A 15,555-nucleotide genomic window follows, 5' to 3' on the forward strand; every position below is an offset into this window, starting at 1 on the left:
GCAGGCTGGCGTTTTACTACCACATAAGCTGAAGAATGGCACAAGACACTAGATTACGCCTTTTTTATTTCAAAAGCTAGGATAGCTTCAATATCCATGTCATGGTGAATCAGAACACATGTAAAATACCTTACAATACATTAGATTCCAAAAAGGTACCAAAAAGTACAGTAAAATTAACACTTCCATTACAGGAAATGTATGACACAAAAACAATACAAAATAAAAAGGTGGAAAGTGACACTGGTTCCCTAAGATGCATCTCATTCTGTACAACTGGAGTAATGCAGAGTCCATAGTTAACTCCAAGAGGCAGTCCCTAGATGCAGAGCTGCAGCTTTAAGCAGACCCTCAAAATCAGTTTCAGTTTAACCTATTGATAAAATCATTCATTAATACCTTTCAGCAAGGCTGAAATTTACACACCACACTGTCTAGACAACTAGTTATCTGTAAGTATTAAACATGTAAAACATTTCCAGGGAGCTCTTCCAAGTAAGATGCACATTTAACAGGCCATAGAAATTTATTGTAAAGTTAAATTTGGTACAGAACTGAAATAATCCATCTACAGCATTGTATACAAAACCTATGCAGTCATTTTCCAAAAGAGACCATGCCACTGCATACCTGAATAAGTTTGATCAATATGGCTTGTAGTTATTCTGATGACCACCACGTCTTGGTGTCTTCCCATAATTTGCACTGCCTTGACCTATGAACAAGAAAACAAATGCATTAAACTGCTAATTAGTTACGCTTGCTTATACCCAATACAGTTCTCTTTACTTACTGTAATCATAGCCTGGTCCATATCCATAATACCCATATCCTGAATAATCATAGCCTCCATAGCCACCATAACCTTGCTGATAGCCGTATCCTTGATTCCCATAACCCTGGTTCCAGTAATTGCCATAACCTTGATTCCAATTTTGACTTTGAGCTATAGAAGGGAAAACCATCCACAAAATCCCATTTTAGTACACACAACTTATTTAGAATGTGTCCATACTAAAGTAGTGTGTGTGGTACTCACCGCCGCCTCTTCCACCTCTGCCTCTTCCTCCATAGCTACCTCTTCCTCCACCACTACTGAACTGCTGCTGCTGGTATACTTCTTTTGGCTGTGCTACCTTAATCTCGCACTGAAAGTAAGAAAAAGGAAGAGTAAGCAACTGTCCTGTGGCAGCAGCACGCAGCCTCACCACCTAGAAAAGCCAGAGGTTGCTGTAGTGGCAAAGAGGATGTGCATGCTGTGCTGTCACTGGAGCAGGACTAATGTGTATCCGGAAGAATCTGATTTATTGTGCCACCTGGGCAAAGGTAAGTCACTGTCAGCCGTTCAATGCAGCCCAGTGCTTTGAGCTTTTTACCAGCATGAGGCTGTTGCTGTTGGACTGACTGCTTCACCTGAGCTGCACTAGATGAACCAGGCTGCAAAATGCACCTGAATAAATTTTCCAGGCAGCCTCTGTGTATACCCTGAGCATCTCTGTTGGACTGTGTAGTACACCTGCCAACACTTCAAGCAATTGCTTAATCAAATGCTAAGAACAACCAGAACTGACATTTCCAAGACAGGCTGCCAAGCTGCAGTTCAAGCTGTCAGCCAGCTTCCTAGGTCCTGAATCTGTGGACAGTGTGAGATGAAAGCTACTGCTGTCATGAAAGGAATGCCTCCCTGGGATAGCAGCACCCGAGCAGGCCTGGCTTGGAATTCTTCACCACAGGTGCTTTAAGGTAACCTGCTCCTTTTGTTATTGGTATGTCAGTCACTGGATACTGGAATGAGTTCTTCACTCCTTTGGCACAAAGTTTGTTTTCAGGAGAGAGAATGCTTGCTAGCTACAGTGTCTTAACTACCAGTGTATGAGGTTTGCCAGAGTTTATTCTGTGCCAAGATCTGTCTTAAACTAAGCTCAAAGTCATTGTGTCAAACAGTATGACCAGATCCGCAAGGGCTTTGAAGTTAGTATATGGTCAGCACTGGCCACAGAGAAAGGCAACAGGGATGCCTCCAGTCTGCACACATTCTTTGCCTATACTCCTCACTAGCTTGACACATGGGCCTCTGAGCTGTTCCTACAGCCATCAGCTGTTCAGAGCATCTCACACCACTGTTAAAGTAGTTCACATAAGCTGACAGGTACAAGCTGCCTTAAGCATATGTTTACTCTCTGGATCCTTGTATTGAATTTATACAAAGCAAAAGCAGGTGCTGCTCACAAAACATCAAAAAGCTACCCCTATGTCAGAGACAGTTTCAGCTGTGTGCAAAGTTAGTGTCTGTAAGCCCTGAATTTATGGAATTATGCTGAAAATAGTTACATATCTGTTGCAATGTGTTCAATAAATATGACCAGATACTTTACATACAGAAGTCACCAGAACATTGCAAGTAGTAACATTTCAAGTATTGGCAAAGACTTTTAGTAGCCTCTGGGACTAAACTTAGGGCAAAACACCCCTGTGGTTAAGATGCAGGCTGTTCTTATTCCGAGGTACTTAATCATTTTGCTACCTTCAGATCAGAGGTCTACAAAATCCCTTTCAGAGTACAGATGTAGTGGTATTATGCTTAATAATCTGGACCAAAAATTGGCAAGTCAAAATTTGTACCTTGCTTCCACTGACGTTATGGAATTTCTTCTCCAAAACCTTCTTCACTGGATCCTCTTCCTTGAAGGTGATGAACACAAACCCCCTCCTTTTGTTGGTCTTTGGATCCATTGGAAGTTCAATTGCTTCAATCTGAAGGTATGAAATACTGTTTTCAGACTTGCATCTGGGACAGCAAAACTGTACATTTCCTTTCTATGAACAAAGCTGCAGTTTTCCTTCTCTACTAGCACTGGTTTGCAGACCAGCTTTCCATCATACAACTCTTAAAAACAAGTTAACCATCAGATAAAAGATCCGAGTTAAACACAAAGGTATCTAACAATGGAAGCCATCTAGTACTTTAGGTGTCTTCTTTGCTCTCAAAAAGAGCCATATCTGGATCAGTTACAGAAACCTGATGCATCTGAAGTTAATTTAATTTGCAACCTGCAAATTATTAGTAAACAGAGAGCAAGTGGAGACTGTGTTTCAGTGTTTCCTTAGATACCATTACCCACCTCTCCAAACTCTCCAAAGTATTCCCTGATTTTCTCTTCTGTGGCTTCTGGGTTAAGTCCACCAACAAATATTTTCTTCACTGGATCCTTTTTCATTGCCATGGCCTTCTTGGGGTCAATTAGTCGTCCATCTAGCCTGTGTTCTTTCTGTTCCAGAACCTGAAAGATAGTTTGATATGGTTAACTCAGGCTTAAAAAGTTTTCCTTGTAAGTTAAGAATCTAAAATATGAATCTTAAATTCACCTTTTCAACACTCCCAGGTTCTTTGAAGAGAATAAATCCAAAGCCTCTGGATCTTCCTGTGTTAGGGTCCATCTTTATCGTGCAGTCAGTTACCTCACCAAATTTGGTGAAGTAATCTTTCAAGTCTTTTTTGCTTGTATCCCAGCTGAGGCCGCCAACAAACATCTTCCTGAAATTTCAGAGAGAGAAGAGCTTTTTAGATTCAGGGTACTACAGGTAAGCACAAGTAGTGAGATGCTCAGTGGTACACCCCTCAGCAGCATTGTCAGAAACAGGACCAACTGATGGAAGTTAAACTTTTGCCTCCTGTCAAAAGCTAGTGATGCTGCAGGAGTGCACGAGGACAGGTCTGCCCTTGCCCCTTTTGGAGGGAACGACACAATGCACTCTGAGGTTTACTACAGGCTACAAAAAACAGTAAAGATTGCCTAACATCTCTCTCCAGTCACTAATGTTCTTTCAACAGTGCTCTGTTATTTGCAACAGAGCAGTATTAATTATCAAGTACTGCCAGCTCAGTTTTGGGGGAGAACCTAGGATCACTCCTACTGCATCGGAAGTGATCAGGATAGCATAAGGCAACAAAAGGAAATATTTGAGCTCTTGTAGGGTTTGGACAAATGGCTGTAAAAAAAATTAGCCAGGAGAACCAGCTATCTATGACCTCCAAGAACAGTCACAACAGATGGGACTTTGGACCTGCCTTAACTACTACGTTATGCACTTCTTGCTGCTTAGTTACTCAAGCTACTTCTACTTTCATCAGCACTACAGAGTAACTCCACTAGTAGTCTTGATTTCATGGAAGGCCAATACAGTATTTCCCTGTCCCCTTTCCTACACAAAATATCCTCTGAAGCATCTCAAAGAACTAAACACTAGTGAAACACAATACAGAAGTGAAGCTAACAACAACTTCCATCAGCCAGTAAGGCACTCTCCAAATGAAAACATTCATAACCCAGCTGTATTTTCTATTTTCAGTTTCCAAGGTAACAAACTAAGCTTTTAAAAGCATTCAAGCCTTTTTATTTAACTGCAGAAGAAAGCAGTTTAAGTTGTTGTTACTCTGTTTAGAGACAACCTAGATTTGGCACTAGCAGCACATGGGAAACTAGACTACACATAAGTAAAATTGGCTTTTAGTGTTTATGTGCAACTTTGATACACTAGAACTAGTATCCATTTACGTTCAAAAAGGCCATGTGAGAAAACACCCTCTATGTGCTACAGGGGTTTTTCCCCTTAATCTGGATGAAGCCATATCCTTTGTAGGCTAAACCCTTATTTTTTCCAGGAGATCAAGCTGTGCACTTGACAAGTGCAGCATGATATACAGGGTGCATGCAAGTCAAGTCTGTGCTTTTTGCAGCCATTACTCTAGAGCCTTGCAGGAAAGGCCTTACCAAGTTTCTTAATCTCTGTTATTGAGAGGCTTAGTAAAGGTAACTCGATGGATCTCTTCTCATCGCACATTACTGCCCATGCATGACTGCTATAACCTGCACTGACACTGTTGTTTTCCATAGCATCCCCATAATCATCAACTCCACTTAAAAGCAGGATCAGTCGTTGGTGGGCAAGTGGTTTGTCTGCAGGCAACTTTAGGTGATTTATGCCATCAGGATGGGGCCGTGGGATGCACACAGATACTCCTATGTGTTAATTTCACCTCTTTCTTACAAGCAGTAAACATTGCACTTCGTAATTCACAGCACTTTGTTTTGTAATCTGAATAATTTGCATCTACAGGTATTTACTTTGAATTTAAGGCCAAATTCCAAGTAGCTGGCAGTGCCTTCAGAGGTTGCACAAATTAAACAACTGCACTCTTACCGTGTTGTCACTTTCACCTCCTTGAGTGTAGAAGTGAAGCTAAATCAAAGCATGTTTCAGCTCCTAACAAAATACTCTTTAACATCATTACCCTGAACTCTGCCTTGGACAGCTCTTCTTTTAGCACATGCTGAATTCTCCACATAGGTCAATCCCTCTCACTACCTGCTTTTCTTAAAAGTTTTGTTTCACACAGATATGGGATTGCAACATGTCACCCACACAAAAATGGTAAAGAGCACCACCAACTTTTCAGGGCAGAATACTATAAAGTAGAAAGAAAATTTGCACACAGCTCAAAGGTTTGGTTCTTAATCCTTCTCGTGTCTGCAAAAGGTACATCTAGTCCTAGCTTATAGGAAACTAGTGCAAGTCTCACTCCTTCCCTTACAGACAGAAACCTATTAATGCTACTATGGCTTCAGCTCTCTGTTCAATCTGAGGGAACTAACCCTCGCGTTCAGGGCCCAAGGGTAACAAAGGGAGTTCCAATTAAGTACAGGGGGTAGCTTGAATCACAAAGATTCACTTAAAGAACAGGCAGGTGCTTTTCCAGTCAAGCGTGTAACTGACCAATTACGACAGAAAAGAAACAACTCTTCTGTACACAAGGATGTCACTGCCAAAACACAGCGAAGCTATGCTAACTCCTCCAGGAATCACTCACAGGAGATAAGGCGTTTTCTGACAATGCTGCGAAGTACACCAAAATCGCTCTCACTATTTTAAACACACCGTACATTGTCTCACTCGGGCTGGTTTTTCTTTGCTCCTTCCAAAAAATACTCGTTTACGCTGATCGAGTTCCCAAAGCCGGGATTACTTTTTGATAAGCGTTACCCAAAACGTGTTCGCATTCACACCCAGGGCGATCGTCCGTGCGATCCCCAGAAAGTTTGAAACCAGCCCACCCCACCCCGCCAGAGAGCAACTCCTTCCATCCGCTCCTTGGGATAAAAAGGGTAAGGGTGAGGAAAACGGCGGGCTGCGAAGCGAGCCGAGGTAAATCCCCTTCCATTTTACAGCGTGAGACGGCAACAAACCCGCTGCCCGCCCCTCCCCCCGCCACCACATGGCGCCAACAAAAGGCAGCTCCAGAACAAAGGAAGCGCTGGTGCTGCAGGGCCGGCGGCTCACCGCCCGCCCGATCCCTCCGCAGCGGGGCCGCCCGCCGCCCTCCCCCGCCGGGCGGAGCGGAGCCCGGGGCAGCGGAGAGCGCCAGCCGCCCGCCTCGCTTCCGCTCCCGCCGAAGGGCCGCGCTGGGGCCTAGCGGCCGCGCTCCACCGCCGCACATGGCGCCCGGGGGGAAGAGGAGGGGGAGGGGGGGAGGCGCGGCCTGCTCCCGCCTCAGCCCGCCGAAGGAGGCGCGGCGCTTACCCCGCGTCCTCCTCGTTCTTGCTGGCGTTGATCTGGTCGCCTTCGGCTCCATTCTGGCTAGCGGCCGTCCCCGCTGTTCCTGCCGCCGGTGGGGCTCCCGCCGCTGCCGGTGCCGCCGTCGCTGTGCTCGCCGTTGCTGCGCCCGCCGCCGCCGGGGCCCCGCCGGTTTCGGCCTGCTGCTCTCCGGCGTTCTCGGCCGCTTCGTGCCCGTTCTGGGTGGCGCCGGCGGCGGCCGCCAACTGCTGCTCCGCTTCGGACATGTTGCCCCGTCCGCAGAGGCGAAAGGGACGACAGGCGCCTGCAAGAAACGAGCGCGGCCCGCGGTGAGCGAGGCGGCTCCCCCCGCTGGGCCGGTCTGATCCGGTCCCGTCACGCCCCTCCCCCCTTTTCCGCCGTCGCCATCCCGTTCATACTCACTTTAAAACCCGCTCCCAATAAAATCCGGGCCGGCCGGAATCGGATTAAAATCCCCCACGCGCCGAAGCTGACACCCCTCCCCGCGGCGCTCGGCTGCTCCGCACCGGCCCCGCCGCCACCCTCTCCTCCCCCTGAGACACGTACTCTCCGGCCCAGAGCCTTAACGCGTGGCCGCCTTTATAGCGCCGGAGCCTCAGACACACAGCAATAAGGAGCTTCTTAGTTGGTCGTCGCTACTTGTCATTCACACCCATCGGCTCTTCCAGTTGGCTCCGCCGCGAGGGGCGGGCGGGGTAAGGCGAATGGCGGCCCGCGGGACTGGGCTGGGAGGGAAGCGGGGAAGGCGGAGGCCTCCAGTCTTGGTGCTGAGGGTGGTTCTCCCTGTCTGCGGAGGAAGGCGGGCAGCCACCGTGCCGTTATCGCTGGGGTAGCCCAGGAGGTGGGGGGTGCTCAGGGAGCTCCGCCCTTCCTCGGGGCCTGCGAGTCTGGCCGTTGTCCGTCGTTGGCGGGCGGAGAAAGGCTCGCTCCGGCGGCTGCCCGATTGCCCTGGTGAACGTTACCGCCCTCGCCAGGTGTGAGAGGGAGGAAACTCAGTCCCTGAGGGTGCAGGGCCTTGGGCGGGCTGGAGTCAGCGCTCTCCTGGCGCTCTTCTGTTGTTGGGTCGTGCTCGGCGGGACTCGGGACAGCATGCCGTGTGGAGCCCTTCCCGCCGCGCCCCGCCGCCCGGCCCTGCCAGAGCTCTGCTGTGGTAGCCCAAGCCCGCGGGTCCCGCACGGTAAAGTTGTGGAAACGCGCCTGTGGCTTCAGCGCTGTGTTGACCTACAGTGTTGCGCTGGTTTAGCTTCAGGTGTGGTATGTGCGCTTAGTCAGTTACACCGGCATGGGAGGTGTGCTTAACGTTTCCAGCTCTGCTGGTTTTGCAACCGAGAGGGCTAAAACTTGTTGGTTTTAATGGAAACTTAAATTTGGTTATTACATAACTCTGGGAGCTGGTGCCCTGATCATGTGCCTAGGCCTTAATACAGCAATCTTCATGACGAAGTTGTGTGTGAAAAGTGCGAAAGGTGACTGGTGCTTGGGCTCCACGTTTTTGTATAGTGTGCCTTTCCTAGTATCCCACTTGGCCATCTCAGAGGGATAGTTTGGCTTCCAGGTAGCCAAAGTTTACTGACACCTTAAAACGGGGTGTGTGTGTGTGTGTGTTAAGCCCTTGCAGGCAGAAAGTATCAATTACTGCCTAATTTACTGTAGTAATGAATGAATGCATTATTACTTGCTAGCTTCACCCTCTGTCAGATAGCTCCTCTGCCCCAATGTGCATCTTTTCATCTGCTGCTACAATTCAGAAAGAGTGAGCACATAGCTACTGGTGAATAAAAATAAATGGTGGTGACACATTTTGTTGTTAAGTAATCTGGTGTAGGATCCAGGCTGTCCTCCAGTGAACTGCTTGTAGAGCACTTTCTATCCTCTGCAGGATTCATTTTCTGAAGCAGGAACTTGGTTAAACACGACATGAGGTAAGCTTTGTAGCAATACAAGAAGTAGAGTGTTGAACACAAAATCAACATGGTATGTTCAGGGTAAGGGCCTGATCTGCATTTTTATTTCTTTGCAATAATATAGTTCCATTCCTTCAGGTTATAAGCCAAATTTCTTAAGGGAAAAGGGGAGGGGAGAATACTAAGCATATGGTATTGAGAGATTGTATGAAAAATATCCCTTCACTACAGCTGAGAATTTCAAGCCACTCTTTTACTTTGGTGCCTGTGGTACTTGCTATGAGCATCACTTTAACTGGTCCAAGCTCAGCTTTCTGCTTTGATACCCATCACATGTGCAGCAAGACTGCATTGCATTTGTTACTGGAATTGCAACTGGTTTTCTTGGAAATTCTGGATTTAAAGTCCTTGGCCATGGGAGCTCTTTGCTTTTGTAAATCTCCCCCCACCCCTCATATTTTTGCTGCTCAGAAATGGAAAAGGATTCAAGCAATCTAAAAATAAGGGGCCAACATAGGTAGCATCAGAAACAGACAAGCCTCATGTGTGACTTGTCAGCCAGGTGCTCTTAATTTGTAAGTCTTCTGCCACACTTCCAGCCCAAGCTAGAACAGCTCAGGACTATCTTTAGAGATGTTTGTCTCAACCTAGTCTGCTGACAGGGTAAACTATGTGGACACGCTCTACACCAGCTCTTGAGGCTAAAGCTTCTGCAGCAGTATTATGTGAGGTTAGGACTAGTAAAGAGAGTGTAGAGTACCTAGCAACTTGAAAACCTGTTTACAGCACAGGTTGTCTAGGTTATCTGGTACACATTCATCTTATGAGAATATATATTTTTTTTAATTGTTTTTCATGTATTGAACTTGAATGTTAGAAGCAAAGACATTTTTCAGCAGATATTCTTTATCCTACTTTATGCCATCTCTGAGGAACTTAACTTGCATCCAGCAAGAGAAACTCTTTTGGTTTGGGGTTTTTTTAGGCAGCTTAGACTGTAAACACTTTGGGCCTGTGCCAAAAAGGAATGGTTTGTGATTAAAAGCAAATAAGCCACTGTCTATCAGCTGGCTGCCTTCATTTATACAGTGCTGTTAGCCTGCTTCAACTGGAAAGTATGGAGGTACAGGTTGGTGTAACTGGGATGGCTGGTGGTAAGTGCTGCCACCTTTGTGCCCTGTCCACCTTTTGCAGGCTTTCTGCATGCAGCCATGGCAGCTGACTGGCAGCAATTTATATGAGTCTGTCATGTAAGTTGAGGCTCAGTTGATGAATGTAACCTGAGTGCTTTTGATGATCCATTACTTAATTTTCTTTCAAGAATCACTGCCTCAAACAACCCCTTGGTATTCCATCAAGCCTTGCTACGGAGTGGATTGATTGTCATGTCATTTGGACTTTTTCATACCTTTCTCTTTTCTTTCTTGTTTTCTTTTCCAGTTCTTTTTGCTTTGGTTAACCTGTCTTGTCTTTCCTTTCATAGCCCTTGCACTGGCACTTTGGCATGTGTTAGCCTTTCCCTGCTTGCTTTAAAGCTGTACTCCTTCCCAACTGCCCGTTTCTCCTGGTATGGTCCAGCTCAGTCTCTCTTCTTGGCAATTCCAAACAGTGGTTCCCAACTGCCAAGATCCTCTGTGATTCCCAGGTGCCCCATTTTAATAGCTGTTTGATCCCTTGCATGTCTCTCATCCACCAGCAGGGTAACGATGTGGCTGTAGACTGGCTAAGCAGCCTGGTTTGAAAACCGAGTGCCATGACTAACAAAGTCACTCTTTCCATATCTAGGTATCAAAGGCTGAGAAACTTGAGAATATGGATTGTTATGGTTATTATTTGTCTCACCAGGCCCCATCATGCCACAGGTTGTGACTTGGGTTTTGTTCTTGCATTTCACTCCCCACTCAAAGCCTGTGGTTTATCAAAGAAAAATACACACATACCTTCTTGGGTGGTAGTTCTCCTCACATGACACTTTCACTGCTGAGAAAAATGCTATTGTCCTGTTTGCCATGTTTTAAGCCTATAATTACTGTGGTTATTCATGGCACTGACTGAAATGTAATGAGTTTTTCTGGTGTACAGACATTCTGATCTCGGGCCTAATTCTGCTGTTCTATCAAGCTTGCTGTCTGTTCACACTGTTGCTGTGCCATGCCTGCCTACATTGCCTCCTTCCCTTCTTGATACTATTTCCTTGTTATTTTGGTTGTGTTCATATTTCTAGGTCCTCTCTCCTACAAAAAAAAAAACCAAAAGAAGAGAACCAACATATCATTCACTGCCTTGAAATTGTTGGTGTCATTAATCCCTCTCTCACACCTTGTATTTGTCTTGTCTAAACTGTAAACATCTCGGGTCACAGTCTACTATATACAAGATACCATCCTGTAGGAAGCTTCTCTCTGAATTGGTCTTCATGCCCAGCATAAATAGTTTACTTTGTTTTTTAATAACTCTGCAAGTAATCTCATTGATTTTGATGATATGGCTGAAAGGAAATGCTCAAAATAAGGACTGCAGACAGGCTGCTTTATGCTGCATGGATTTAGGATGAAGAGAAGATGCATTGACAGTGTAACTTTAAAAGATTGTCCCCTGTAATTTGCCAAATAAAAGATTTTTATTGGTTTATTCATACATGCATTTATTCACTGTGGATAGTATCACACTGAATGCTTATCTCCAAGCTTAGTGGCCTCAGGGATAATCCAAGCCCATATTGTGTTAAACATGATGTAGAACAATTAAAGAGCCAACATGTGCAAGTGTCTCTGCTCCAAAAGGTTAGGTGAAAGCCTAGTCTCTATCTGCAGTGTCTATGCAGGATGTCTGTATACAGGGAAGGAGGAGCTTTAGAGAAAATGGGTTGTCAATGCAAACCTTTACAGGTGTTCAGCAGTAACTTGTCATGGGATAAAGCAGGAAGGTCTTTATTTGGAAGAGCAGTAGTGGGATTCAGTTGTACCAGATGGCAGGAAGCAGGAGATATCCTTTCAGTGTCAAACAAAGGGTGTGTAGGACCAGATCAGTGTGTGGATAGTTTTGTGTGTGGCAGGGAAGACTCTCTTTGGAAAGATGTGGAGAATTAACATAGTTAAACTGAAGAACTAAGAAAATGGTGTTGCAGAGCTTTCTGAATGGAAGCAAATGCTTTAGTTGCTGAAAAGGATGTCCACAATAACTGAGATGAGAGCTTGAGCAGTGTTCCCAGCCATGTCAATAACTAAGAAAGATTGCATCACGACTGACATCTCCACAGCAGCTTATACCAATCTGAGGCCAAACCCCACATTCCTGGCTGTAAGATCCTACCCAGTCCTTGGCAGTGTTGGCTGTAAAACAACTCAGTAGAAGCGTGGTTGGTTTTCAGCCAGATGCTCTGTGTAGCACATGCTTGTTACCAAGACTTGTAATAGAGACACCTGAAGTTTGACAGGAGACTAACGAGGCAATCACATCCATATTTTCCCATCAGGATGTTGATCTGGAAGGGAAGGGAAGGGAGGAGAGCCAAGAACAGCACTCACCACTGTTAATGTAAAAGAAGCAAACCAATCTGTAGGTGCTGGAGGGTCAGAACAGACCGAATGACTAAAGCTGTGAACAAATGGAAGAGTGGGTGTGAAGATCAGGAAATGAAATAGGATGAGGTTAATAAGGCAAGCGATGGGGTTACAGAAGATGACTAAGTAAGTTTGCTGTTATTGCCACTTGGAGACCTGTAGGAAGGGGAAGTATCAAGAGTAATTTATTTTGTCTTTAAAGACAATGGTGAGATAGCAAGTAGAGGAGAGCAGACTGGAAAGCTTGAGAAGGGTTAGCAATGGAAGGCTAGCTAGGATTAGAGGCGTGCAGATGAGGTGCAAAAGTAGAATTGTTTAGCTGTAAGAAGTCAGAAATGGAGGAGAGAGCAGGCGTGCAGGGGAGGAAGTCAGCTTGATCACAGGATTTCCGTCAGAGACGCTGCACTGCTAAAGCAAGCATGGATGAAGCAAGTGCTGGAGGTGAGCTGGTACTGTTGGGAGGTGTGACACTTTACCATGAGAGACACGAGCAAAACAAGCGGTGGACGGAACTAGTGTGGCAAATGTATAGCTAGTAAATTCCTACTAAAGCAAACACATCTTTCTGTGCCTAACTGAAAATGCAAATAAAATGCATGCACACTTAAATTTTAATCAATGTAGCTAGTCATTCCTTTGGCTTTTCTTCACTCTGTTGTTTTCATCATTCTACTTTTCTTTCCCTCCTTTCTTAAGAGTCTACCATACATTATTTTCTCCAACTCCTTGCAGCTTTGGAGGACAAAGCTCTGAAATATTTTTCCTTTAAAAATTACTCAACTGTTACTCAAATTCAACTGCACCTCCAGCTATGATCTTCCAGTGTTGTTATGTTCCATGCCAGCTAAAAATAAGTGAGACAACTAAGGCTTCTTAAACCGCTTAACAGATAAGATACAGCTGCAAAGCTATGCCCAGAGAAGTATTCAGAGCTCTAATGGTTCATTAAATTGTCATTTTAGCTGTACCTGGTTTTTTTAGTTTCTTTTCTTCGAACCACATCCCTGACCTACAGCGGTCAGGGAAGCTGCTTCAGACCAGCCTTGTAGTTATCAGAAATGGTTTTTCCAAGCACTCTAACATAATATACATAAGGTAATGATATTAACGCAGGGTTTTAAGGTCAAGTTTATGGAATCCAGGGCTTTAGAGGAAACCTTTGAGACGCTGCAAGTGTGGAAAGGCAGGTCTTTGTTAGGGAACACATAACAATGTTTCCTCTGAACACGTGGGGCCGCTTCACATTCGTAAGTCTGCGTTATTAAGCCATCGTGGGAAGCGCAGCAGGAGGAAACCCAGAGCAATTGGCTGCGGCGCCAGAGGCAGTCTCCTGCTCATTGGCGAGCAGAGGATTCTCCGAGGTACTAAAATTAGACAATCTCCGCCCTCCAGAAATGCTTCTGGAAACAGCCAGACGAGAAATCCTGACACAGACCCAGGGCCCGTGCTGGGGAGTGAAGCACAGCGCCCTGCTCCCAGCAAAACTGCAGCCAATAAGGGGGCACTGAAAGAGACTTCATTTCCCACCCCCCCTCCCCCCAACCTGGTTTGTTGAAGAAATAATACTAAAATGTGCACAATAAAGAAATTGCAAGACATTAATGCTAGCAGTGTTTTACACCGGTATTAAAATCAGTATTTCTTACATAATAAGTATTCAGACTGCCTTTGAACAGCTGTATCTGAGCTAGGACTGGCAGACTTGTGTTGATTGCCTTTGAAAAGAAACAACTCCTGCTGAATTGACACTGGGAAAAACCCAAACTGGTGAAGTCAGACTATTATTTAATAAAACATTTTTATCCATTGTATCTGTGCAGCTGCAATATTTATGATGTTTTAAAATAAGTATTGGCTGAAGTATTTCTGTTACAGGCACGTGGTGTTTATTTCTTTCACAGTGAAGTCTGTAGCTGAATTACTCAGTTTTGTGACCTTAGAACCTTTATTTTTTTGAAGGCATGTGAATAAAAACTTCAGTAGTTTTATTTTTACACATACTTCAAACTGGCTGCAAGGAAATAATTGCATAGTTTGGGGTTTTGTCTCTAGTTTTGCATCATTTATATTACTCATTGCAAAGATTAAGGCAAAGTTGATTTTTCTTAGACTCGAGCCGGCTTTTGCAGTAGTTTTCCTATTTCCTCTGCTAACCAGGGTGCATAGTGTCAGCATCTATGGCTCTGAAAGTGGTGTGGTGCATTTGGTGGTTTTTTGTTTGGTTTGTGTTGGGGTTGGTTTGGTTTGGTTGGTTTGTTTGGTGTGTTGGGATTTTTATTGCTTCTTTGCATCTGCTTTCAGTCTGATTTCATAACCCCCCCGAAGCCTATCTACCTGTCCTCTCTGTGGCTCTTTGTCAATGTCAGCTCAAGGACTCAAACGCAAAGGTTAATTTCTGCTGACTTCACCAGCGGAACACACATCTTAACAGCACCTTGGACCTCACAAATTTTTTTTTTGAGAAATTGATAATAAGAGGGGATGGGCCCAAAGGGGAGGGGAGCTCTGTGCTTATCAGCACCACTGGCTGGTCCACACCCCGATAGTGCCGGGCCAGCTGGCAGGCGTTCAGCCCCCGAGCGCCGGCCGCAGCGTGCGCAGCCCTGCGCGGCAAACAGGCTGACAGGGAGGCCATAGCGGGGAGGCCATAGCGGGGAGCCCTGCGCCTCGGCTTCCCGGTTCCAGCGTGCGTGATCTCACCGGGTGGGTGATGGCTGCGCTGTAATTGCGTGCAGCCCCAGAGAGATGGGGAAGCGGGGAGTGTGTAAGGAGCAAACATATTGTCACCACAGCGGTAAAAATCCCCAGGGGACGTGGCTTCCCCGGCTCTGTTTATGGCTCATCCTGCGGTTTAACTCGAGAAACGCTGCCTGCTTCCTATTCATTACATGTTTGTTTTTGTGACACACGTGAAGGAGCGCTGGATGGAGGCTGCAGCTCAGTCAGAAATGCTGAGAAGCAGTATTAGCGAGCTGTAGGTTCAGGTTAGTGCATCGGGTGTGCTGTGAGGCAGCGTTCTGTAAGCTCCTTATCGTGCTGGTGTAGATCAGGCATGTAAACAGGAAACCTCGTGCGTGCTCCCGCAATAAATATTGATAGCAAATAACCTCAAGAAGTGCTGGTGTGCTCATTCTTATTTCCCAGTTACCTCGTTTTGTGAACATCAGCTGTGGGACCCTGCCTCTCCCAGCAGTGCGCGGTAAAGCCAGCTAAACCCTTCATTGTCATGGGGAAATGAGACTTTTTGCATCGCTCGCACATAGATCTCCCTGCCCCCGTCCTTATTCTCGTATAACACAAGGAGCCCATAAACAGGCACATGTGGACCTCTGATATCTGCCTGGAAACCGCGGCCGCCCTGGGCCTCTGGATGCGCTCCGCGGGCAGCGGCCTGCCGCAACCAGCAGAGCACCGCTCCCCAGCCGCCATCTTTGATCCGCCCCTAGCCGGCTCCCACCCAGCTGAGGGGCGCGGAGGCCATCTTGTGGCCGCTC

General features: G+C 46.0%; 1 protein-coding gene across 5 annotated transcripts in view; it reads right to left on the reverse strand.

Moving 5' to 3' along the window:
* Positions 1 to 7,218, reverse strand: part of HNRNPAB (heterogeneous nuclear ribonucleoprotein A/B) — a 30,923-nt gene extending 23,705 nt beyond the window's left edge. The window contains exons 1-9 of one of the 5 annotated variants that reach the window (XM_068162874.1): positions 6,997 to 7,134; positions 6,580 to 6,877; positions 3,367 to 3,535; positions 3,123 to 3,281; positions 2,623 to 2,754; positions 1,040 to 1,148; positions 794 to 946; positions 631 to 715; positions 49 to 373 (exon numbers count right to left, since the gene is read on the reverse strand). In XM_068162874.1, the coding sequence (XP_068018975.1) occupies positions 645 to 715; positions 794 to 946; positions 1,040 to 1,148; positions 2,623 to 2,754; positions 3,123 to 3,281; positions 3,367 to 3,535; positions 6,580 to 6,839 (1,053 nt within the window). In that variant the 5' untranslated portion in view covers positions 6,840 to 6,877; positions 6,997 to 7,134 and the 3' untranslated portion in view covers positions 49 to 373; positions 631 to 644. The other 4 variants (XM_068162864.1, XM_068162853.1, XM_068162858.1 and 1 more) reach the window with 4 other exon arrangements.
* Positions 7,219 to 15,555: the final 8,337 nt, after the last annotated feature.

This window comes from Melanerpes formicivorus, unplaced genomic scaffold, assembly GCF_026170545.1.
Source record: "Melanerpes formicivorus ecotype bairdi unplaced genomic scaffold, bMelFor1.0.p_v2 SCAF_2, whole genome shotgun sequence".
Classification (NCBI taxonomy): Eukaryota; Metazoa; Chordata; class Aves; order Piciformes; family Picidae; genus Melanerpes; species Melanerpes formicivorus.